Source organism: Pan troglodytes, chromosome 9 (assembly GCF_028858775.2).
Source record: "Pan troglodytes isolate AG18354 chromosome 9, NHGRI_mPanTro3-v2.0_pri, whole genome shotgun sequence".
Classification (NCBI taxonomy): Eukaryota; Metazoa; Chordata; class Mammalia; order Primates; family Hominidae; genus Pan; species Pan troglodytes.
In genome coordinates, this window is record NC_072407.2 from 88,516,359 (window position 1) to 88,540,845 (window position 24,487).

The 24,487-nt window shown below is 43.3% G+C and overlaps 1 protein-coding gene across 3 annotated transcripts in view; it reads right to left on the reverse strand.

The window, feature by feature from the left end:
• The window catches only part of ME3 (malic enzyme 3), a 231,763-nt gene that overhangs the window by 58,996 nt on the left and 148,280 nt on the right, over positions 1-24,487 (reverse strand). For all 3 annotated transcript variants that reach the window (XM_001175318.5, XM_508682.7, XM_054662581.2), the window contains one exon: positions 8,694-8,769. In XM_001175318.5, coding sequence (XP_001175318.2) covers positions 8,694-8,769 — 76 coding nt within the window. The remainder of the gene's footprint in view (positions 1-8,693; positions 8,770-24,487) is intronic.

The window sequence follows — 24,487 nt, forward strand, 5'->3', positions numbered from 1 at the left end:
CCTGTTAGAGACTATGCCCTCATGCTGCCTCTGGGTGTCCAAACTCTGGGCATTTCTCTATCATCTCTCCTAATTAGAGCTTCCTTATTATGGTTCCCATTCTGTCAGAATCCTTCTCTGTGCTGAAGGGGCAGTGAGTGACATGAAGTTAAACAGAGGAAATCTGCTACTCCAGGCTGTTATCCCCACAACCCTGGGATGGTGACAGGGCTCTGTAGTGGCACTCTCCCAGCCTGGACATGCCCCAGGGCACTCTACTGCATGCCCAGCTCCTCTGAATGAGTGTCTCACCTCCATCCTACCCGCAATCCTACCATGGTTATAGTTGAGTTATTCCAACAGTTTCACAACCAGACTCCTTGCCTCTCATCTTCCTTCCTTCCATTCTCTCCTGCCAACCAATGTCAGATTCATTGTGTCAAAAGCCCATTTTCATTATGCCATTCCCAGGCTCAAAGACCTTTAGTTACTTTGAACTGTCCATAGAATAGAGTCCAAAATACTTAACTCTTTAATTATCTGAATCCAACAGACCTTCTGAAACTTATCTCCTGCTACACATCTGTACACAATTGCCTTCTCTGGCTGTGCTGGCCTTCTCATTCTTCCCAGGCACACTCTGAATTTGCCTACCACCTCTCCATCTCAACCTCTCTATTCCTTTTTCCTGGAGGGTTCTTCTCCCCATTCTTCAGCAGCATAAATCCTGCCATTATAATCTACTGAAATTTCTCCTTCCCCTGAATTGCCATATCTACCACACACCCTTCCTGTCTGCTTGCCTGCCTTTCACAAGCGTGTATTAAGGACCCACTGCCTGCCAAGACCCGCACAAGGTGTTATTTAAACCTTTGATGGTGAAATGGTGAAAGCAGCTGGGTTGTTATTTAACTTTGTTTTAAAATGCACATTTTATCTCACAAAACAGCCTTTGTGGTTAATGGCAGGTGCTTTGGAGTCTGATAACCAGTTTTTGAATATAGGATCCTTGATGATGTGCCATGTGTAATTTTAGACAAATAGATAACTATTCTGAGCTTCAGTTCTCCATAAAATGCGTATAATAATAATAATAATAATAATAATAATAATAATAATACTTAACTCCTCAGGTTGTTGTAATGATGAAATAAAATATGTCTCATTTTAACCTGGTGCCTTGCATAAAGTAAGAATGATGAATAAATGGTTGCTGCTCTTATGACTGTAATGATGATGATTATTTAGGGCAAAGATTATATCTCAGACTTTGAAATTATTTCTGATCTCTCCAGTTTATCATTAACACAGAAAGACCATGCAATAATTATCTGTTAAATGAATGAATGAAAAAGAAACCAAGGGAAGACCTTGGCAAATGCAACATTTAATAAAGTCTGGCCATGTGAAGCTTAACGGCTTTAACCTTGGCATCCTCATCCATTGTTATGGCTCCTACTGTCCTCTCTAAGTAGATGACACCTGTAGATAACTGTCTGCTGGACATTGCTACTCAAATGTCCAATAGTCTTCCCAATTCCCACAAGTCCCTAACCAAATGAATCCTCTTTTCCCTCTTACTCCTTTTGAGCCTTTTTACTCTGCTGTCCTCCTGCTCTCTGTTACCCTGTATCTTCCAAGTTCAAAAACGTCCAGTCTTCTTTGATTCTTCTCTGTTAGTCAACCACAGCCAATTGGTCACCAAGTTCTGCTGATTGTGCCTGCTTCCTATTTTAAACATCTGTTCCATTATCTTCATATTATTGCTACTGCCTCGGATCAGATCATCCATCTTCACTTGAGCCACTGCACTGTTCTCCTAACTGGTCTCTCTACTGGATTTTCCCCATTCCATTTCATTTTTTCTGAAGCACGCCCAGATATATCACTTTCTTGCCCCCAGATCTCTAATGGTTCCCGATGTCTGTAAAATAAAACCCAAACATCTTAGACTGGCACTTAAAGCCTTCCATGGGCTAGGCCCAAGCTGCCCTTTGAATTTCCCCTTTATTCTTTCCATGCTCCATCCAAACTGAAATATTTCCAATTTTGTATAAGGCTTGTACTTTCTTGAATACATGCCATTTTACTTCTCAATTTCTTTATCTCCTTGATACAAATCTTACCACCCTTGCATGTTTCAAGGAACAGTTCAAAAAGCATTTCCCTCCAGGAAGCTTCCCTTCTGAATTTTATCACTTCCTTCTCTGAATTCCCATAGCATTTTCCTCACCTACTAACCCTATCACTCCCTTCCTTGTATTATAGTTATGTACATTTCCTTGTGCTTCACAGTAGCTTGAAGCTCTTCTAGGGCCAGTAATGGGTTGTGTCATCTTTGATTCATCAGCACTTAACTTGGTGTCTGTAATGTGATACACACTCACAAATGGTGGGCAATGTGATAGATCCAACAGAGAAAACAAAGTGTCTTCTGCGCTGAACAGAGTTCAGACCTGCTGTGGATTAAGAAGTTCAGAGAGAAGTCACTGCACCCTGTTTTTCGTGACATCAATGGACCTTACGCTGGGAGCCACTAGTTCTGTAAATTGTCAAAAGGCTGAGGGCAAACCTGGGCAGCATCCTTGAACTTTAAAGCCAAGCAAACTTTTCTAGAACAACAGAATCACATTTTCCTTGTTTGGAAGAGTTTTATAATTCATAACTCCCCTGTCTCTCTGATGGCTCAGGGGAGGTTTGGGGGAGGCTGTGCCATATTCTTCCTTTGCCCACCTGCCTCAGACCTAAGGCCTTTTCTGAATTATTGCCCACACCCTTTAGTTTGGGTGGACCCAATGGGACTGACCCAGTACTGACCTGAGGATCAAATGTCCTTGCTTGCTCTGGAGCTTCCTTGGACTTGTAGCTATGGTCATAGCTACAAGGGTTGCCCACAGTGCTGTTTATACAACCCTCTTCTTCCTCTTCCTTTTGTTTCATCCTTCCTTCTCATCTTTCCTTTTATCCTCCTCCTCCTCTTCTTCTGCTTCTCCCTCTCTCTCTTTCTACCACAAAAATAATGCACACTTCTTAGTTTCAAATCTTGGTTCCACTTCTCCCTTGCAAAGAACCTAACCTCTCAGCTTCCTTGTCTATAAAATGGGGATAACAATAGTCCCTACCTCTTACAGGGTTGCCATGAAAATCCAATGAGTTAATCTATGTAGAGCACTTGGCATCATACCGCATGAGGTGGATACGATGATGTGCTGCCCAGATCCTCCTGCAGGAATGAAAGAGTTATTTTCCCAGCTGTATCCTCAGATATCAGCCCACTTAGGGGAATTTCCTCTACTGAAAAGAGCCACCTTGCCCAAAGCCACACCTCCTTCCAAGGGCAGCCCCATATAGGAATCTAGAGACCCACTCCGCTGCCTCACTTCTGGATGCATTTGAAGGGCCATCCCAGGTCCAGAGCCTCCTCAGGGGCTCAGCAAGCCTTGCTTGAGATCTTACGGCAGCCCAACCTCTCCTTCTGCTCTATCCTGTTTCCTTCCTTGCCACAAGTGTTGACTGACAAAAGAGCACTCCCTAATACGTCTCTGAGACTGTTTTTCAGGAAGTCTAACCTCTGACAATGAGCACAGAGTGGGGTTTAACACAGACTGGGCCAATGCATGATAGGTAGGCACTTGGCACTAGCAATCCGCTCTAAGTATAAACACCTAAGTGGCTGTTTACAGAGGATGTGCCCAGTAGCAGAGGAGGGTCCCTTGGCTCTCAGAACCTCCTCCTGCGAAGCTCCTGGGACTGGGGTGAGGGAGAGATTTAGGAGCTTGGGAAAACTGTTAGGGAGGAGGCTATTCTCAGCTGGACCTTCCTACAGGCTCCAGGCAATGGCCACTGTGGGAAAGAGTCAGAAAAGCAGTTCTCACTCCTCTTTGTGATTTACGCTGGACAGCTCAAGGCAGCCTGGCCTGGCCCGCCCCCTCCTTCCTGAAAAGCAAGTCCCACAAAACTTCGTGGTCTCCCCAGCCCTGGGCTTTGGCTCCATTTCCATTGCAGCCTACTTTTCTTACATTGCAGTTTTCAACTCTGCTTTCTTGCTGGGAAACCATAGAAAGTCATTTTTTACTTTCTGAGTTGATTCAGAGGCTCCTCTGAACCACTCCTCTTTCTAGGCAAGCAGCTAGCAACAGGTCTAAAGATACCTGTGCCTTGAAAAACTCTGTCTCCCCCACTTAGCAGTTGCTGGAGAAATGACTTAGAACCACAGCTCTGGGCTGGGCACCAACACTTAATTGTGGGTAACCTCAGACAAGTCACTTAACCTCAGTTTGCTCATCTGAGACACAACCCTATACATTCTTTTTTTTTTTTTTTTTGAGACAGAGTCTCACTACTCTCTCCCAGACTGGAATGCGGTGGCCTGATCTCGGCTCACTGCAACCTCTGCCTCCCAGGCTCAAGTGATTCTCCTGCCTCAGCCTCCCGAGAAGCTGGGAGGACTACAGGTGTGTGCCACCACACCCAACTAATATTTGTATTTTTAGAAGAGACGGGGTTTTACCATGTTGGCCAGGCTGGTCTCAAACTCCTGACCTCAGGTGATCTGCCTACCTCGGCCTCCCGAAATGCTGGGATTACAGACTTGAGCCACCGTGCCCAGCCCTTTTTTGTTTTCGTTTTTGAGACAGAGTCTTGCTCTGTTGCCCAGGCTGGAGTACAGTGGCACAAGGTTCACTGCAACCTCCGCCTCCCGGGTTCAAGCTATTCTCCTGGCTCAGCCTCCTGAATAGTTGGGACTACAGGCGCCTGCCACCACGCCCAGCTCATTTTTATATTTTTAGTAGAGATGAGGTTTCACCATGTTGGCCAGGCTGTGCTCAAACTCCTGACCTCAAGTGATCCGCCCGCCTCAGCCTCCCAAAGTGCTGGGATTACAGGCGTGAGCCACCATGCACGGTCTCGCTCCTACACATTCTTCAGGACCCACATTGGGGGTTTCAGAAGTCCTTACTCCAACTTCTCCCAGTGACTGTGGGAACAGAATGAAGTAGTGAAGAAGAGGTTCTGCATCAGTTCCCAAGTGCTATGAAAGAATGATGAGCAGAGACTCCCTACCTAGGTAGGGAGACCTTCCTCTCCACTTTCTAAAGTAACTGACAAATACACATCAGAAAACAAGAAAGACTGTGGCTTGGAAATTCTAAACCTTTAAAAGGGCACCTAGGGGTGGGGGGGGAGGAACCTCCAGAAAAAGGCCAGTGGGTAGGGCAGGGAGGGGTCTGGGGTAAGCCAGAGGCAGTCCAATCAGCTCTAGTGGACCTGTTTACATGCCAAACTACAGGCCCAATATTCAGAGCTCCTGGCTTTTCCAGAGAAGCCAGAAATCCAAGTGCTTGGATATATATTTCTCATGAAATCTCCTGATTTAAAAATGTTGCCTACAAATTCAAAATGTTGGAAAACCACTAAGAGCCAAATCAAATATGTTTAGGGGTCGAATCATTTGACTGCTCATTTGTGGCCTGTGATTCCCAGGTAAGGGAGCCCCCTCAGGCCCTGACTGTACTGCGGTGTGGGCTACAGCTGCCTCCACCACCTCCAGTGATGACAATATCCATTCAAGTGCCCTTCGATGTGTATAGACTTTATCATAGTTAATCCTCACAATAGGAAAGCAAAGCTCAGAGAGGATATCTGCACACGCAGCAGGTAAGTGAAGCTTCATGGCCAGAATCCAGAGCTGTCTTATTGCAAAGCTGGGTCTGATTCCTCTACGTAGTCGCTGGGACTGATCTCCAGGTTTCTTCAAAGTGAGACAGGAATAAAGGATGGAGGTGGTCCCAGGCACTCACCTGTGTACTCTGCGGTACCACAGGGTGGGTGGGCAGCCAGTCACCTGTCTGCCCCTTGTCCTCTGGGGTCCTCTCTTTGGCAGCACAGATGCAGTGTACTGTCACTGTTTCTGGATCAGTCTTTCTAACTAGACTTCGAGCTCCTTGAGTATGGGCTCTTATACATTCTCTGTATCTGAACCTCCAGGGAGCTCTTCCAGAGTAGATGTTTACTAAAAGATGGTTGAATGCAACTGAATTCACTATCATGGTCCCGGATCTGCTCATGCAACTTAACATTCTCCTAGAGGCTCTGGATGTCTCTCTTATCTGGGGCCTGCTGGAGTCCTAGCTCTTCCAGGGTGCCCAAAGCCCTGTTTCTCTTCCTCTAAAATCACAGCGGTTGTGGTCTTCATCTCTTTGGCAATTAGCATTCAGTATTTAGAAGGTTCTCAAAATATGTTTATTGAAGTCAATAGACATTTAGCTCCTAAGGTTCTATTTTGAATTTACATCTTGGTTTCCCAACCACAATACGAAGCAATTTGAGGGCAGAGTCCATGTTTTTCTCATTTTGCATTCCTCACAGCAAGGCCCTTGATACAGTTGTGCCCTGATAAGAGGAACAATTGAAACCTGAAATTGAGTCCATGATCCCCTCACCAAGCCCCTGTGTCAGGTTGGAGGAAAGGGTGCCTTTTTGTTAAACAGAGGTACCTTTTCATCATTCTTTCTAGTTCCTCATAATTTGCACAAAAGCACCGAAAATATTAGTGGAGAACCTCCTGGCACAGTATCTGTGACATGGAAGATGCTCAGCATGTCTATCAACTGAATTCATCCAACTCTGTGTAAGCATCTACTGAGTGCCTCCTATGTCCAAGTTTTCCCCATGGTTGAACTGTCCAGGAATGTGAGTGAAAGAGATAACTTTACAGGACCCCAGCAGCATATCCACTCAGATTAGTCCATCCAGTAAGCTGGCTTCCCTTAATGTCCTCAAGATTTTATTATAGATTCATGCTAGACATGCTCTGGAAACTTGCTTCTCTGGGCCTGGGACCAAAACCTGCAGGGCCTGCAGGACATATACCTGGAGTCTAAGCAGATAAGCAGGAGGGAGAAGCACAAGGCAAAATGATACCCAGACGCAGATGTAAAAAATGAGCTAGGACTAGGGCCTTGGCTGTGGCTCGAGCCTGGCTCCTGAGGGCCAAGGTTCTGTCCCCAACCTGGTCTGTTTTTAAGTAATATCATTCCCTGGAGAGAACCAGGAGTGGGTAGGACATAAAGGGAGGTAGACAGAAAGAAGCTATATTTGGTGTCCAGTGGAGAAGGGTGGAGGGGCTCAGGGAATGGGCAGGGAAAAACAGAGAGAGGCCATGGTTCTCTCTTTGGCAGCACAGACACAGTGTACTGTCATTGTTTCTGGATCAGTCTTTCTAACTAGACTTTGAGCTCCTCAAATATGGGCCCATATAACTTCTCTGTATCTGAACTTCCAGGGAGCTCTTCCAGAGTAGATGTGTTGGAGTACCATGGCCTCCCAGGCAAGGCAGGGTGATGTGAGCATTGGCCTTGGAAGTTCCTTGTACTATGCTTGGTCAGCACCAAACCCCTCCCCAGCTCAGGTGCCAAAAATGCCCTTACCACCCAGCCAGTGGATGTTCTGCATTTTTGCCACACCCATTTTGTTTCCAGAAGTAACAATGATCTTAGATACCAGAACCCCTCAAACTCCTCCATAGACATCTCTATAGCAGGAGGAGATCTGGGGATTTAGCCAGAGGCTAATACATTTCTACAAAGTTGCATGTTTTATGTATAAAAATTAACATCACTAGGCACGGTGGCTCACGCCTGTAATCCCAGGATTTTGGGAGGTGTCGATGGACAGATCACTTGGGCCCAGAAATTCAAGACCAGTCAGGGCAACATGGCAAAACCCTATCTCTGCAAAAAAATACAAAAAATTACCCAGGCATAGTGGCCCATGCCTGTCGTCCCAGCTACGGGGGAGGCTGAGGTGGGAGGATCACCTGAGCCCAGGAGATTGAGGTTGCAATAATCTGTGACTGCACTCCAGCCTGGACGACAGAGTGAGACTCTGTCTCAAAAAAAAAAAAAAAAAAAAAAAGGCAACTTTTGCATTCTATAACGTATATTGTTTGGTATACAGAAATGTTTTCTTCTTAAATTTTTGAGTAAAATGGATGCTCCTGGAAGAAGTGGCAGGTTTATTTTGTCATTCTACATTTATGCCCCTCATCCCCACCCCCACACTGCTGTGTACTCCCAGGGTACACATACCCAAGTGTGAAGATATTGTCCATCATAGGCTTTTACTCTTGGTACAGAATGTCCTCACTCCACAGCCTAGTCTCTCCACTACCTAACTGTCCACAGCCTACCCCTAAATTCAAGGCCCAGCTCCACTGTCACTTCCCCCAGGAAGTCATCCCTGAATCTCCTCAGGCTAAAAATCGTCATTGCCTCTAGAAGAACACCCTCAGTTCTTTTCGTGTACTTTATTTATCTCTGGACAAGTTCCACCTTGTTAGTCTTTTGTGCCTTTGGCTTATTTTCCATATAACATGTCAGCTACTCGAGAAGAGGGTCTATGCCTGATTTCTCTCTGCGTCTACCATGGAAACTGGCACCATATATTTAGCAAGGACTCAACACATGCTGAACGTATCTTCAGACTAATAATCACAATAATGAAGGGCAATGTCACATGGATGCCTGGTTAATGCAAACCTCTGCTCTGTGGTGTATTTGTACTTGGCTATAACAGGTCTGTGGCTTAGGAATGGGGGGTAGTATGCTGCCTTCAGTGTCATAATGGCTCATTTTATAGATGGAAATGACTCTGGTTTAGGCTGAAATGATTCACCCAACAATGATTAAATAGCAATGAAAACGGGATCATACCTTAATATTGTCTTCTGGCCAAGAATTCAGCATTGTTGCAAGATGACCTTTGTCATGAATGGTGATGAACAGTCCACTAAAAGAAATAAAACACGTACACACAGAGAAACCAGGCAGTCAGATTAGGAACTGAGCAAAGTCCATAGTACTAGGTATTGCATTAATTAAATTTGCCCATAGACCTGGGCAAGAAAGATTCCTGCCCGAGGCCCCAGCAGTTTAGAGGGTCATCCTCTGGCTTTCTTCCAATTGCTTCTCTCCACAGGGCAAGGAGTCCATGGGGCCATGGGGTGTGCCCACATGGAGCCTGTGCTCCCCAGAGTCTGTGCCCTTTTTTCCTTCCTCTAGACCAGTACCCAAGATGCCAGAATTCCCTGACCAAATGATCCCAAGGCTGATTCCAGGGACTGTTTGGGCCTCTTTTCCAGGTCCCTCCTCCCAAGTACAGACCACACTGCAGTAGCTGGATCCCTAGGCCTGAGTCCATGACTGAAACTTGGACATGTGGGTTGGGATGTTCAGACACATGTGCATGAGGTTCTTGCAGTGGGGGATGGAGCTGGGGATGGGAAGAGAGGTTAGTGACAGTCTTGAGCTACTCCATCATCACACACACACACACACACACGCATGTGCGAAGGCAATGGGGTTTAGCCAAGAGCAGACAGATACTGGAGGGGAATCAAGCTTTGAAAGCAGGAATTATACCTTTTGGGATTTGCAAGTTTGCAGCTTTTTGCCTGAAGGCAGTCCAATCTGCAGGCAACTCGGGGCAACAGGAGGCCAAAGTCTTAATAGCTTGAGGTATCAGATAATAGAGTTGGGGCTAGAAGAGAAGCCAGGAAATGAAGAGGGGGTGGGTTCTGGAAGGGAATAAGCCGCAGAAAGGATAAACTCCCCAATCTACCCAAATTACTGGCTGACCACTAAACTATGCACACACAGGGGGATTGGCAAAACAAAAACAAACAAACAAACAAAAAAACAGTACAGCTGGAATCTGAAAGAACCAAGCAGAGATTTAAGTTGTTGCTGATTAGGAGAGACAGAGTTGAGAATTTGAGTCCAGCCAAATCAACTCCCTCCTAGAACAAACATTACTCATCTGAGAAATAAAAGAGAATCCAGAGTCCATATAATCTAGGGTACATTGAAGTCCATTGTAATATTCTGCTTACTTTATATATGTAAGAAATTTTCCATAATAAAAAAATTAAAACAAAATAAAACACCAAAAAAATCACTGAACCCCAAACTGTTCTTGACCTCCACATTTCTTGCCAGGACTGTTCTTTCACTCTCCCCCCTTCCATTGCCAAACTTCCTAAAAGCATTGCCTACACTAACTGCTTCCATTTGTTCATCTTCCATTCATTTCTCAACTCACTGCAGTATGTCTTGTCTCAACATCGTCCTACCAAAACTGCTCTTGCAAAGGCTACCAATGACCTTCACATTCCTAAGTGCAATGAACACTCATCAGTCCCCATTTCCTTTGTCTTCTTGGTAGCATCTGACACTTTTCATCACTCCCCTACCCAACATTTGGCTTTTGTGACTCCATTTTCTTTGAGTTTTCCTCCTACTTCTCTGTGGCTCCTTCTCAGTCTCTTATGTTGGGTAAGTCATCCCGCCATTATGCATTAAAGTTCCTCAAAAATCTGTACTATGCCACTTTTTTTCTTACTCTTATTCTTTCTATTTGTGATCTTATAAATACCCAAGGCTTTTGGCCAATGACTCTCAAATATCTATAGACCAGCGTTTCTCACCTTTGGCACTATTGACATTTTGGGTTGGATAATTCTTTGCTGTGAGGGGTGTGGTTGTCCTGCACATTGTAGCATGTTTGGCAACATCCTTGGCCTCTACTTTCCAGATAACAATAGGACCTCTCACTACATTGTGACAACCAAGAATATCTCCAGACGTTGGCAAATGTCCCCTGGAGGAAAAAAATTATCCCTGATTTTAGAGCCACTGCACTAGACCTTTAATTTAACTGCCTACCTGATATTTCCCTGTGCATACCTCAAAGGTACTTCAAACTTAGCATGTACCAAACCAAATTTATCATCTAATCTTCCACCATTATGACTCAAAGACAAGAAAAACAAAGACTCAAGACAAAACTGATTCTCTTTCCTACTCCCTTTCTCAGTGAATATTTCCCCGACATAACTAATTTAACAATTCCAACCCCTTGAAATCATCCTTGATGGTCTCCTCCCTTCTTTTATACAACCCGTTGCCAAGTTCTTCATTTGTACTTTCTAAATAACTCCTGGTTCAAACACTTCTTTCATCAGTAACACTACCTCCTTTATCCACGCTTCCAATATCTGTTGCCTGAAGTGCTGCAATAATCTTGTAACATCCACTCTTGCCTCTCTCCTATTTTCTATATGCTAGTGAGAGTGATGTTCTTGAAATCAATGACTCATTGTTTTACTTCTTGTGCTAAAAATAGAATAAAGACCAAAGTCCTCAACTTGCCTACAGAATCTTGTCTGGGTCTTCCCAACTTCCTTACTTCATCTTGTTCCACTTCTCTTCTCACTCCACACTCTTCAGCCACACTGGTCTTTTTCCATTCCTTTATGTGCCATGTTCTTCCTACTCCAGTGCTACTTTGAAACCGCCTTTGCAAAGATTATGACAGTGAGAGAAATCTAGCATGACTGACTTCATTTTGCTTCTAGTCTCACAGGCTGGCTGTCCTCACTCATTATTGGGCAGGGCCAGGCTAACCATGGGAGGAATTTGGTTTCTAATTTAACTTTGAAGCAAGTGTGATAATAGTCTCTCCATGAAACTGATCCCTTCCTTGTTCAGTTTTGGGGGCTGAAACTGCCTTTGTAAGACTAAGGAAAGGCCGCAAGATTAGGATTATGGAAAGGGCCTGACCTCTGCTGAAATGTAGGCATAGTTTCTATAATCCCTTACTGCTCAACAGCCATGTGGCTCGAGGTCACAAGATTTTTGACTTCCCTAGTTGCTCCTATAGATAACATCACTATTGTAGTACCTAAGATTGGTCTTTTGAGATGTTTTTCAGATTTTTGCATTCTGGCAACCAACTGACCCCACCAAGACCCATGACTCATGACTCAAATGGTCCTGTGGCCCCTACCTGGAGGTGGGCTCAGTGTGCAATAACCATTTTCCACACTCTTATCATTTCATCCCCAATCAGCAGTGCCCATTCCCTAGCCTCCTGCCCTCCAAATTATCCATAAAATCCCTAGCCTCTGAGTTCTCAGGAGGCTAAGCCACTCCCTCCTCTCAGCTGCCTTGTGTTAATTAAACCCTTCCTTTACTGCAATACCATGGTCTTCGTGAATTGCTTTTGTCTGTACAGTGGGCAAGAAGAACCCATTGGGCAATTACAAGTTCACATACCATTCCTTCTGCCTAATACGCATGCTTCTCCTCACTCTTTAGTTAATTCATACTCATGCTCTTGATAACTTCCAATTCAAAGTAGAGGCTCTCTCCTATATGCTCTCAAAGTACTCCATCCCTACATAAACAAACTTGTCACATTTATTTGTGTGGCTATTTGATTAATAATCCCCATCACCCTCATTAGACTGTGAACTTCAGAGGGCAAAATGTGCATCTATTTTTGTTGTTATTGTTCACCACTATATCCCTAAACTTAGTCCATAATAGATGTGCAATGCACAATTTCTGAATAAATGGAAAATGAATACATGAAAGATGATAATGATAGTTGAGGGATGAGGATGAAAAGTGTTGAATAAATCTGGAAGAGAGTTGGAACAAAGGCAACTTGTGTGTGTGCTATGTTGTATCATGTTCAAGGGATCATGTGGGTTGTGCTGTTGCCTGTGGCTTACAGCAGGAAAATAAGCATGTGGAGATGGTAGATGAACCAGGAAAGAGGAAAACACCAGACTTTAAGACTTGGGGAGTGCAGGGCTCCATTTACCGCACTAAAGTGGGGCAGGGTAGGTATTTGAATTAACTTACTCATAAGGTTTGAGAGCAAGGTCCAGGTGAAGGGTACCAGAATATGCCATCCTAAAATGTGTCTGTTTGACCTGTAGATTATTTTGAGCTAAAGACCATCTAGAATAACCAGAGGCAGGAAAAGCTCTAAAAACAGGGCACAAGTTTTTCTTTTGTAAAGGAAATTTACTTCTATAAGGAAATCTCCACTTGCAGAGATGCCTCCTTCTCTCTTACCAGGAAGAGGAAGACTCTTAACAACTCTTATCATTGGAGAAAGCAAACAAAGGGGTAAGATCCATGCACTATTTTAGACCTTACCAAAGCTCTGGTGTGGTTAAACACAGGATAGGTGTGAATACTTACATTATCTGTGTACATTAAAATAGGCCCTCTGTGTTGAAGATAAGAAGGAGAGGGAGGAGGGACACTTAAAATGAACATTTTTACATTTAAGTTTGAGCTACTAAAATTTCAAAGTTCTTTTTTCTTTTTCTATATGTATAATTTCATGCTCTGCTCTGCAAAAATAACACCTTTTGAAATGTGTTAAGAGCTTTTAACCACTTCTCAAAGTGCTTTTCCATCTATTGCCTAAACTGCGGCTAGCTACAAAGGATTTTGAAAGGATTGCCCTGGCTGGGGATTTTGAGATGTCTAGTCCAAAGACTTTATTTTATAAATAAGGACACTAAAGTCCAGAGAGGTGAAGTCACTTGTCCAAGGTCACACAGCTCATAAGCAGCTGGGTCCACCTGAACCAGGATCCTGAGTCTGATGCACTTTCCACTAATGCAGAATATTGGTTTTCTCAAAGATCTAGTTCTTGACAGACACCTAGAGGTGGGAAGTGTACCAAACAGAAATGCACATTGGGGTCCCTAATAGTTTTCTTTGAAGTATATTGAGGAAGTAAAATGTGCGGGGCTAGGGATTATGATGATAAGCAAATGTATTGCAGGTCCCAGTCAGAACCTTGCCCATCCTTCCATTTCCTGGTAGTACTGCATCTAAAGTAGCTCAGAGAAGATATAGTACCCCCAGGGAAGAATACCTCTTCAATGACCTCAGCAATGTATTTACAGATTTAGCCTATTTTCACTCAGAAGATACCATTTTCTCCAGCAGTAACTAGTGATGGGGTTGGTTCTTATCTGTTTCCATGATGATATGGTGGTTCTGGGTCCCCACCCAAATCTCATCTTGAATTGTAATCCCCACGTGTCAAGGGAGGAACCTGTAATCCCCACATGCAGAGAGAGGGAGGTGAATGGATCATGGGGGCAGTTTCCCACATGCTGTTCTTCTGATAGTGAGTGAGTTCTCATGAGATCTGATGGTTTTATAAGCATCTGGCATTTCCCCTGCTTGCACTTCTCTCTCCTGCCACCTTGTGAAGAAGGTGCCTGCTTCCCCTTTGCCTTCCGCCATAATCATAAGTTTCCTGAGGCCTCCCCAGCGATGTGGAACTGCAAGTCAATTAAATCTCTTTTCTTTATAAATTACCCAGTCTCTGTTATTTCTTTATAGCAGCGTGAGAATGGACTGATACACATGAGATTCTGATCACCTGAGGAATGCAGACACTAACCCCTCTGCATTCCTTCTTAGTGGCTTCAGGAAGAATATTTAGGTGCCTCAGGAGGTGCTCCTACCTAGGCCTGCTTAGTTTCACCCTGAGATCTCAGACCCACAGGAGTTCCTGAGGCTGGAATGGGGATTTTCAAGTGATTTCCAATCATACAAAGCACTGACAAGTGATGAGGCTTCAAACAACTCAAGTGATGGTTCACAGAAATGTTAGAGAGAATGTAGCACAGACTAGGGGTTTAATGTATGTGCTTTGCAAATGCAGGCTCGAAACCCAGCTCTATTACTTCCTAGCTACATGGCTATGAATAAGTTACTTCCCTTCCTCAAGCTTCAGTTCCTCATGTGTAAAATGGAAGAAGTGACACCACCTGCACCATACACTTATTTGTTACAATGATTAAATAAGTCAATGTATCTTTAAAAAATATATTACAGTGTCTGCTGGCCCATAGTAAATACATAACAAATGGTAGCTCTTAGTGTTGCTGATCTTAGTGCAGAGGTTAAAAGTGTGGGCTCGGGCGTCAGATCGCCTGGGCTCAGATACTGGCAAAATGTCCAGAGAGATATTTGGCTCATAGTAAGTATTTGGTAAATGTTTGTAAATAATTACAAATTAGTGTTTTAGCTAGAATCATCCATTTTAATATGCATGTTTGTCAGGAGCCATGATGAATAGTTATATGTGTCACTGAAATAAGAAGACGGTTGTAAATAAAGTATGGCAGGTAGAAAATCTTTCATTATATGGATCACTGAGTAGGAACAAAATAGAAGGATCTTTGGTGATGCACAATTGGGACTAATTTTCCATGTTCCCCGCAAAAGCTAATATTCAATGAGAAAGAGATCAAGGGAAAACATGTCACACACAAAAAGGCAACATTTATTTTTATTTAATGAGCTTTTTTTGAGTATCTCTGTTCCAGGGACACTGGCAGGCCCTTTATGTACACTGTCATAATGCTCTTGCAACACTATCCAGAGGGCATCGCCATCATTTTACAGATGAGATTAAGAGGTAGATCTGTGAAGGTGGAGGTGAGATTAGAACACAGGTCTCTTAGATCCCAGAAACATGGCCCCTATAGGTGTGTGACTTGGGACTAGTCACTTCACCTCTCTGTGCCTTAGTTTTCTCAGCAGTAAGATGGGGACAATGGTTTCTCCATTACGGGAATGACTGTGAGAATCAAACAAGGCAAATTTGCAAAATCTCTGCACACTGTAAAACCCTGTAGACACGTGAATCTTAATATTTGTCTAACCTCGTCCAGTATGGTAAGTCTGAAGGGGGTGCTAAAGTGAGCCTCCCTCAGATCCCACTGATATGGTTTCCTGGCAGCTCTTTATGGATGATTGGGGTAGTGATTTAGGTGCCAAGGAGCTCTGTGTATTCCACAGCTGGGTCTGTTTCAATCTTCTCTCCTTGAGAATGAGTCAAAACCCCTTTCACAGCTAATGTGACATGTTTAAAGTGGTATTATCCTGCTCTGAGGCACAATGGGAGGCAGGAAGGTGGGAAGACACAGGAAGCCACAGGCCAGGCTCTGTAGAGGTGCAGAAACATTTCCAGCTTTTGAGCAAATTATAGGCTGCCCAGGGATCCCAAGGCGCTAAACATCCTGCAGTGAGTTACTGCAATCTGAACACTCATCAAGGCTAATGACTCCTCTGAGTCATTAGAATGCAACTTCTTTTGCTACTCCTAGAGCTGAGAACATGGGCATCTGGAATAGAAGCAGTCATGGAAATCTTGCTTTTAATAGCCATTAACTGGAACAGGACAAAAACAAAAATAATTTTAGCTACTGATTACTTCTCCCAAGTTTTTCCTGTTTACTTCAGGGAATCAATTTTGGAACTTGAGGGATGGAAAAATATATGGTGGATATGGCATGCTACTTACCTATGGAATCCAGGGTTTAAACAAATAGATGTCTTGCTTTACATAAAATACAGTTTATTCCTGAAAAGTTGTGAGTAAATAAAATCTCTCTCTCTCTCTCTCTCTGTGTGTATGTATATATATATATATATATATGTTTTGAGAGATGGAGTCTCACTCTGTCACCCAGGCTGGAGTACAGTGGCATGATCTCTGCTCACTGCAACCTCTGCCTCCCAGATTCAAGTGACTCTCCTGCCTCAGCTTCCCAAGTAGCTGGGACTACAGGCATGTGCCACTATGCCCAGCTAATTTTTTGTATTTTTAGTAGAGATGGGATTTCACTATATGTTGGCCAGGCTGGTCTCGAACTCCTGACCTCAAGTGATCCACCCACCTCAGCCTCCCAAAGTGCTGGGATTACAGGCATGAGCCACCGTGCCTGGCCTAATATCTATATCTAAAATTATATTGTATGTGTACTCAGGAGGTTGCTGTTTAAAGGGAAGCTACAGGGAATTGCTCAGGAACATACATCACTGTCCCCTGATTCATGGCTTTCACATTTGGACTTTCCTACTTTCGTTTCCAAAAAAGACCACAGGTTCTCTCTTAGCTGGTGCTTGGTCATCAGGGCCCACTGGCCAAACGAGTGGCCAGAGAAGGGGCATGGCTTCTGCTGCATGGAGCTTTGGGTTAAGTACGCAGAGAGGGAAGGGAATGGTCATTTAACAAAAATTGCACTGAGTACCTGATCTATTCCTTCAAATACTTATTTCATTTGGTCTGAAAGGCATATTTGTTATGGGCTGTTCATCCTGGAACAGGGTTAAAACTTCTTTCTGTCCATTCGTGGAAGCAATTCATTCTGTTCTGTAAATATATTCTGTTCTCTCTTGCAGGCACAAGGCAGGCTGCCCTTCCATGATTTGTTGAAATAAAGCACAGCCTGGTGACCTGCTTTGGCCAATAAAATGCAACATGGCACCTCTGGGTGGGAGTGTTTCAGAGTCAGTGTGATTTACCATCTTGTCTTTTTCTTTTTGCCACATAACCTGTAGAGTTCCAGATAAGACTACTTCATTAGCCTGCATCCGGTGTGAGGGTGACATAGAGCACAGTCCCTAGATGTGGGGGTCAGAGACACATGGTGCAGAGCACAGAATAAACTGTGCTTTAGGCATTGAGATTTTAGGGTTGTTTGTTCCTCATCATAATATGGCAAGAAACATTTTGTTTGTTCAATAAAGATGTCCAGAGATGCTCAGTTCCAATTTAATCAGAGCCCCAACCTGTCGACATGTTGGAGCTCTGATTAAAGTAGAAGTGAGGGAACCCCCTTTTTGAGGGACTTTGCACTGCTTTTCATCTCAGCAGCCACTGTTCTTTCAACAGACCTCTGGCAATGAGAGCAAAGGAAAAGAATTCCTTGTGGGAAATGATGCTATGACACTGGGAGGTAGTAATTGATATTTAGGAAATTATATCTCTGATGCATATCTCCTCCCACTAGACTCATGTTCCCTGAGGGCAGGATGACATTTGTTCCCAGGGCCTAGCGTAGCACCAGGCACATGGCAGGTACTCTATAAGTGATGTATGTGTTAGGTATGGTAAGTTGTTCAGAATATGGGTGCTGGAAGGAGGCATTGCTGGGCCTTTATTTTGACAGTTGTAAACTAGGCATATAATAATGTTTACTTCGAAGTATTTCTATGAAGATTAAATAAAAGAATATATATCAGGAACATGGCCTAGGGCTTGGCATGTGGTAAATTCTCCAAAAGCGGTACCTGATATTGGTTACTTATGGTAGAGAGTGGGAAAACACCCAAACCTTTTCTGAGTAAGAAAAATTTCCAGCCATTTGAGTTACATCCTTCAGGAAAATATGTTGAAATTTGAAGTTGTGAAGGCTGTCCCATCCTCAAATATGCCATCTCATTAATTGACTAGAGTTGAAAACACTTGGAGAAATTGTAGTTTCAGAAAGGGAGAGCTGACCTGTCTTTTCTTGCATGTAGCCTATGATAAAGATTCCTCTGGGAGGGGTAACCTCTCCATACCAGGGGAGAAAATGCCCTTATCATGAGAGACTTGGAAATGGAGGCTGCGATCGATTTGAATAAACATACTTAACAAAGTAACGCTTATCATCGGCCACCTGTTTTACATTCCCCATGTATCTTCCAGTGACTCCCCCAGGAAATTTACTACGCCCAGCCAGATTTTCTTTGTCCTGTCATTTCTTCTCAAATTTATCATTCTTCATCCAAAATGCACAAAAGCATCTTGCTTTGGCCACTTCTACAGACTTCACTCTCTTAAGATCTCCATGTATATGTAAAACTAACACAATTTGTGTATTTTTCTCTTGTTTATGTGCCTGGTGTCAATATGACTTCTAGAACCAGCTGAAGAGCCCACTAAAAGCTATAATGGGGTGGTGGAGGTGATCTTCAGCTCTCCACAAATTCTAATGTTGGGTGCCTGTGACCCTATTTGGAATAGGGTCTTTGCAGATGTGGTCAAGTTAAGATGAAGTTAGTGTGGGCCCTAATCTAAAAGCACTGGTATCCTCATAAGAAGAGGAGAAGACAGGGACATGCAGGAAGAAATAGCCATGGGATGATAGAAACAGAGATTGGACTGATGCATCCAGAGGCAAGGAATGCCAAGGATTGCCAGCAAATAACAGAAGCTAGAAGGGGCAGCAAGGAGTGTCCCCCACAGGTGTCAGAGGGAGCACGACCTGCTGACACCTGATTTTGGACTTCTTGCTGTTAGAACTATGAGAAAATAAATTTCTGTTGTTTTAAGCCATCCAATTTGTAGTATTTTGTTACATACAGTAGCCCTAGGAAGCAAATATGCCAACCATCCAATTTTTGTGTAGTAGCTATGAGTAGTGGTGATATCACAATTCCTTCCCTGTACATTTCTTAAAGCTCAAAGTCTGTTGGAATTTCATCAAGGCAAGTGTAAGTGAAGTTTCCTCCATCTGACAAAGGCGTGCAAATTACATCACTATCTTCAGTTTCCATCAGGAGCCAGAAAAATCCTCTTGAATGTTTGAATTCAGTTACACGAGAGAGAAAGAAAAACAAAGATAATGTTCACTTAGGAGAATGTTATTTCTTGAGAAAAAGACTCTTAACCCTTATCTCGGCCTGTAGAAGAGTGATTCTTGGAAATTTCCTAAAATAGAATTGAAAAAAAGAACCCTGAACAACACCGACTCAAGTAGATATGTTCATTTAGGCTTCTTGGCACCAAGTCCAACAATAAAGGGCTTAATTAAAACAGAGTCAGTGACATTAGGCAAACCACTGCAGCTGGGCTCAGGAGGAGGGATATGCACTTTCAACTCTAACAAAGGCTCGCTGTTGCCAATGGAACCACCATTCCACATATTTTTTGGCAGGAAGGGAACCTGTCCTCTGAGAACCTGCAAGATGCTATTTTTAGAGCTCAGTAGCAGTCTCCCAGAGGCAACAGTACAGCAAGAAAACATAGGTAGGTCTAAGAAGCCCAGGAAGCAGATCTAAGAAATCCTCGAAGGCTGTGTAGGCCTGGAGGGCAGAACTGGAGAGACTCAAGTGAGGTAACTGTCCATGCCTTGGAAGAGCTTTAAAATCACACTTTCCACTGCTTTCTGTGGAACGTCCTCAGGGACGTGTGACTGAAGTGCGGGATGGGGTGGCCACAGACAACTGAACATGTTAGTGGTGGTTCACTCATAATCCTTCTTTGGTGTTATTTTCTATCCTGAAGAATATTTTGATTATTTGAACCCACTGAACAACCATAGCTAACTTCCTGTACCTTGGAAAGCCCATCCTGTTCGCCTCTGAGGTGGGAAGTTACAGAGGGAGTGGCTGTGTCCCCCTCCCAGCCCCATGGAGGCCCCCTTTCCTTCTGACCCTCCCAGATAACCAGTGGATGTGGAGTGCTCCTGACTTTAGAGCCCAGGTGTAAAGGTGTGGACCCTGACATCTGTCCATGTGACTCCATCAGTGGGACCTCCCTGGGATGGATGGGGGTTCCTCAATTTCCCACACTTGAGATTAACAAGTGCTTAGGCCCTGTACTGATTTCATGCATTCTGCTTTGCGCCAGGCATTGTGCTGAGTACATGGAAAACAAGTATGAGCAAGACTTCATCTCTGATCCAGAGGGGTTTTCTGATCTAGTCAGATCAGAAACAAACAAACAAAAAACCCCAAAAAACCTTGCAATGGGGTATAACAGAAACATTATTTGAAGACCAACGAGAATTAGAGAACAAGCGGGCCCAGAATGGCTAATTCACAGAGTGAGAGAGCTGCAGAGCTGGGCCTGGAGTCCCTTCTAGGGCCCCTTGGCCCTCCCCTTTCTCTGCCTCCCTCTTGTTCCTGCAGGATGATTTTCCTCCAGTAGACTTGAAGCTCAGAAGGGCAGGAACTGTATCCTCCACTTCCACTGATTGCATGGGTCCCCTAATGCAGCCCTGCAAACATAGTGTTTACTTCAGAAAGGGATTTCTGCATAGATGGTCTATTCCTTTCTCTGAATGTGAGAATGGAGCACTTAGAACAAGGGCAATGTAAGTTTTTCTACGACTATATCTAACTATGTGAGTTTGGGAAAGTTACCAGACCTCTCTGAGCCTGTTCCTCAGTCGGTAAGATGAAGAAGGTAGAACAGATAACTTCCAAAACTCTAGAGTTCCATGACTCTAATCTACCAAGGCACGCAGTTATCTGTGACTCGGAGCTAGACAGACCTGGATTCAAAGCCCAAATCCAACCCTTATTTATTGTGCAACTTTGGCATATTATTTAACTCCACCGAATCTCCATTGCTTATTATTAAAATGTAGCTGTGGCCGGGTGTAGTGGCTCACGCCTGTAATCCCAGCACTTTGGGAGGCTGAGGCGGGCGGATCACGAGGTCAGGAGATTGAGACCATCCTGGCTAACACGGTGAAACACTGTCTCCACTAAAAACTACAAAGCAATTAGCCGGGCGTGGTGGCGGGCGCCTGTAGTCCCAGCTACTTCAGAGGCTGAGGCAGGAGAATGGCGTGAACCCAGGAGGCGGAGCTTGCAGTGAGCCGAGACTGCGCCACTGCACTCCAGCCTGGGCGACACAGCGAGACTCCATCTCAAAAAAAAAAAAAAAAAATAATAATAATAATAATAATAATAAAATGGAGCTGTAATCATTAAGTCTATCTCACTAAGCTGGTGTGAGCATTAAATAAAATAATACATGTACAAAGTCAGTCGTAAAGGAGCCTCTCTTTAAATTTTCAGGTTGAATTTAAGAAATGTTTGTCAAAGGTATGAATGTCACTGCCTCTCCAAGAGACACAGAATTTCATGCTATGGTTCATGGACAGGGCAACCACATACTTTAGTTTCCCTGTGTCTTGACACAATTATTAACACAATTATTTATTTTTATTTTCACTCTCAAAAACTCACTGATCTGTAGATCCAGTCTACTAATTTCAAAACTACATTTTCTAGGTGTCTACTATAGAAAGTCAAGCTCATCCTCTTAGTAGCATTATTTTGAGTCCTTTCCCTGTGTAGTCATTAATTAAAATCCTGGTAATAACACAAAGCCTCTGTGAAGTGGCTTACAGTTGGCCATCCATATCCACAGGTTCTACATCTTGGATTCAACCTACTGTGGATTGAAAATATTAGGAAAAAAGGCCGGGCATGGTGACTCATACCTGTAATCCCAGTACTTTGGGAGGCCGAAGTTGGTAGATCACCTAAGGTCAGGAGTTTGAGACAAGCCTGGCCAACATGGCAAAACCCCATCTCTACTAAAAATACAAAAATTAGCTGGGTGTGGTGGCACACACCTGTAGTCCCAGCTACTCAGGAGGCTGAGGCAGGAGAATTGCTTGAACTCGGGAGGCAGAGGTTGCAGTGAGCCAAGATTGCATCATTGCACTCCAGCCTGGGTGACAGAACAAGACTCTTGTCTCAAACAAACAAACAAACAAAAAACCAGATTAAGAAAAAAAGGCCAATTAAAAAAATGGTAAAAAATAACACAAATTAAAAATGTAGTGTAATGACTATTTTTTTCTTTCTTTTTTTTTTTACATTAGGTTCTAGGATATATGTGCAGAATGTATTGTTACATAGGTATACATGTGCCATGGTGGTTTGCTGCACCTGTCAACCTGTCATCTAGGTTTTAAGCCCCACATGCATTAGGTATTTGTCCTAATGCTATCCCTTCCCTTACCCCACCCCCTCCTTGACCCGCCGACAGGCCCCAGTGTATGTTATTCCCCTCCCTGTGTCTGTGTGTTTTCACTGTTCAACTCCCACATGTGAGCGAGAACATGTGGAGTTTGGTTTTCTGTTTCTGTGTTAGTTTGCTGAGAATGATGGCTTCCAGCTTCATCCATATCCCTGCAAAGGACACAATCTCATTCTTTTTTATGGCTGCATAGTATTCCATGGTGTATATGTGCCACATTTTCTTTATCCAGTCTATCACTGATGGGCATTTGGGTTGGTTCCAAGTCTTGTAACAACTATTTACATAGAATTTACATTGTATTAGGTATAGTAAGTAATCTAGAGATGATTTAAAGTATATTGTAGGATATGTATGTTATATGCAAATACTATACCATTTTATATCAGGGATTTGAGCATCCATGGATTTTGGTATCCGGGGGGAAGGGGGTCTGGGAGGTTGATTATATATCACCCACAGTCTTTTGCCCTTCATGACTTTTTGGTAGTCTACAATTCACTCTTTGCCAAACTCTATGGAGGGAGACTTAAAGGTGTTAAACCAGCAAACCTCAGTCCTACTGTTGGCTCCTTGAAGACCTGATCTTTGGACTGAGGCAAGTCATGTCATTATTGCCTTAGTTGCCATATGTAAAAAGTAAGAAAGAAAAAAAAAAGAAGCCAACATTTATTTAGCTCCCATTGGGAACATTTCATAAATGCTATGCCATTTACTTACTGCCACAAGTCTGGGAGGTATATGTTGTTGTCCTCATTTACACCTGAGATTAACGAAGCTCAATAAAATGAGGTAATATCACTGAGGTAAGTTGGCAAAGTAGTAAGGGAAAGCAGGTAAGAAACCATTGTGCCTTCTTGCCTTTCTTGTTGGAGTTTCAGGTGATGATTGTAAAACACTAAGCCCTGTAGAAGACAGGCTTCTATTAACACAGAGAAAAACTGAAATAGGTTTCTAATTGTTTGTACTCTTTTTTTTCTTCCTGGAATTTGCAAATCTCAGATATTGCTCTATCCTCTTTGTTGATTATGAGATTTTATTTTTGGCAGAAAATAATTGTTCCAGTTGAGTTCCAAGAGTTGAAAGAGTTTCTCCATCTGTTCTTCTCGAATAAGAAGAATGCTGATAAGGTGTGCAAATAGCTGAAGAAGTATACGTGCAATTTTCACTAAAAATCGTGAGTACGTGGAAAAGCTGATGAAGAAGGCCTTGAACCTCCATCACATCATTAGCTGACTGAACATTTTATAATCAGGAGGGGGAAAAAGGCGGAATAGAAGGAAATTTCAGCTGAAATTGACACCTCTGTCCAAATAGAAAATCACTTCAGAATCTAAAAATTCTAATTCCACAAGTCACAGATGTTTCCAATTAGAACAGAGAAAGTTAATGTAGTTTCAGCTGTTACTTAGAATATTAAAATGTGCCAAGAAACTCAGAGAGAGTTGGTACAAAGAAGTTTCTTTTTCTACTAAAATATTTACCCCTTCAGAAATAATAATCAGAGGCTTTAGGCCCCTTTCCCTGAAAAGTCACACTTAACACTCTTCACTTTCTTTTATGGCTGTGAACATGGCACAGACCCACACATGCCTCCACTTTATAAAACAAACACCTTCCTGACGTCTAGAAGGCCTCTAGTGAATCTGGGTCTCTGGGCAGTAAGTTGTTTGGAATGTGTCTCTGTTCTAATACAAACATTTGATATCCAAAGCAAATAATCATCAAACCTGCGATTCTGAAATTACTGTCCCCCTGACTCAGAGGCGCAGCCAATGAGTCACTTATTTACATGTAACTACAAGATAAGGAGAGAAAAACATCCTATCTGCTTGTTTTTCCAAAGCAGGTTTGAGAAGTAGTCACACATTTTTTTCCACTGAATCATAAATCTGCAGCCTCAGTTTAAGAAATAGGCTAGGAGCTCAGAACCCTGTGAAGATACACCAAGATAATAGTCCCCTAAACCAAGAAAAAGCTGAAATTGTAAAAGCTCGAATCCATTTTATGCTAGCATTTATGAGGCAGCTCTATGGGCAGGCATCTGAGTCCTATCCTGAAGTAATTT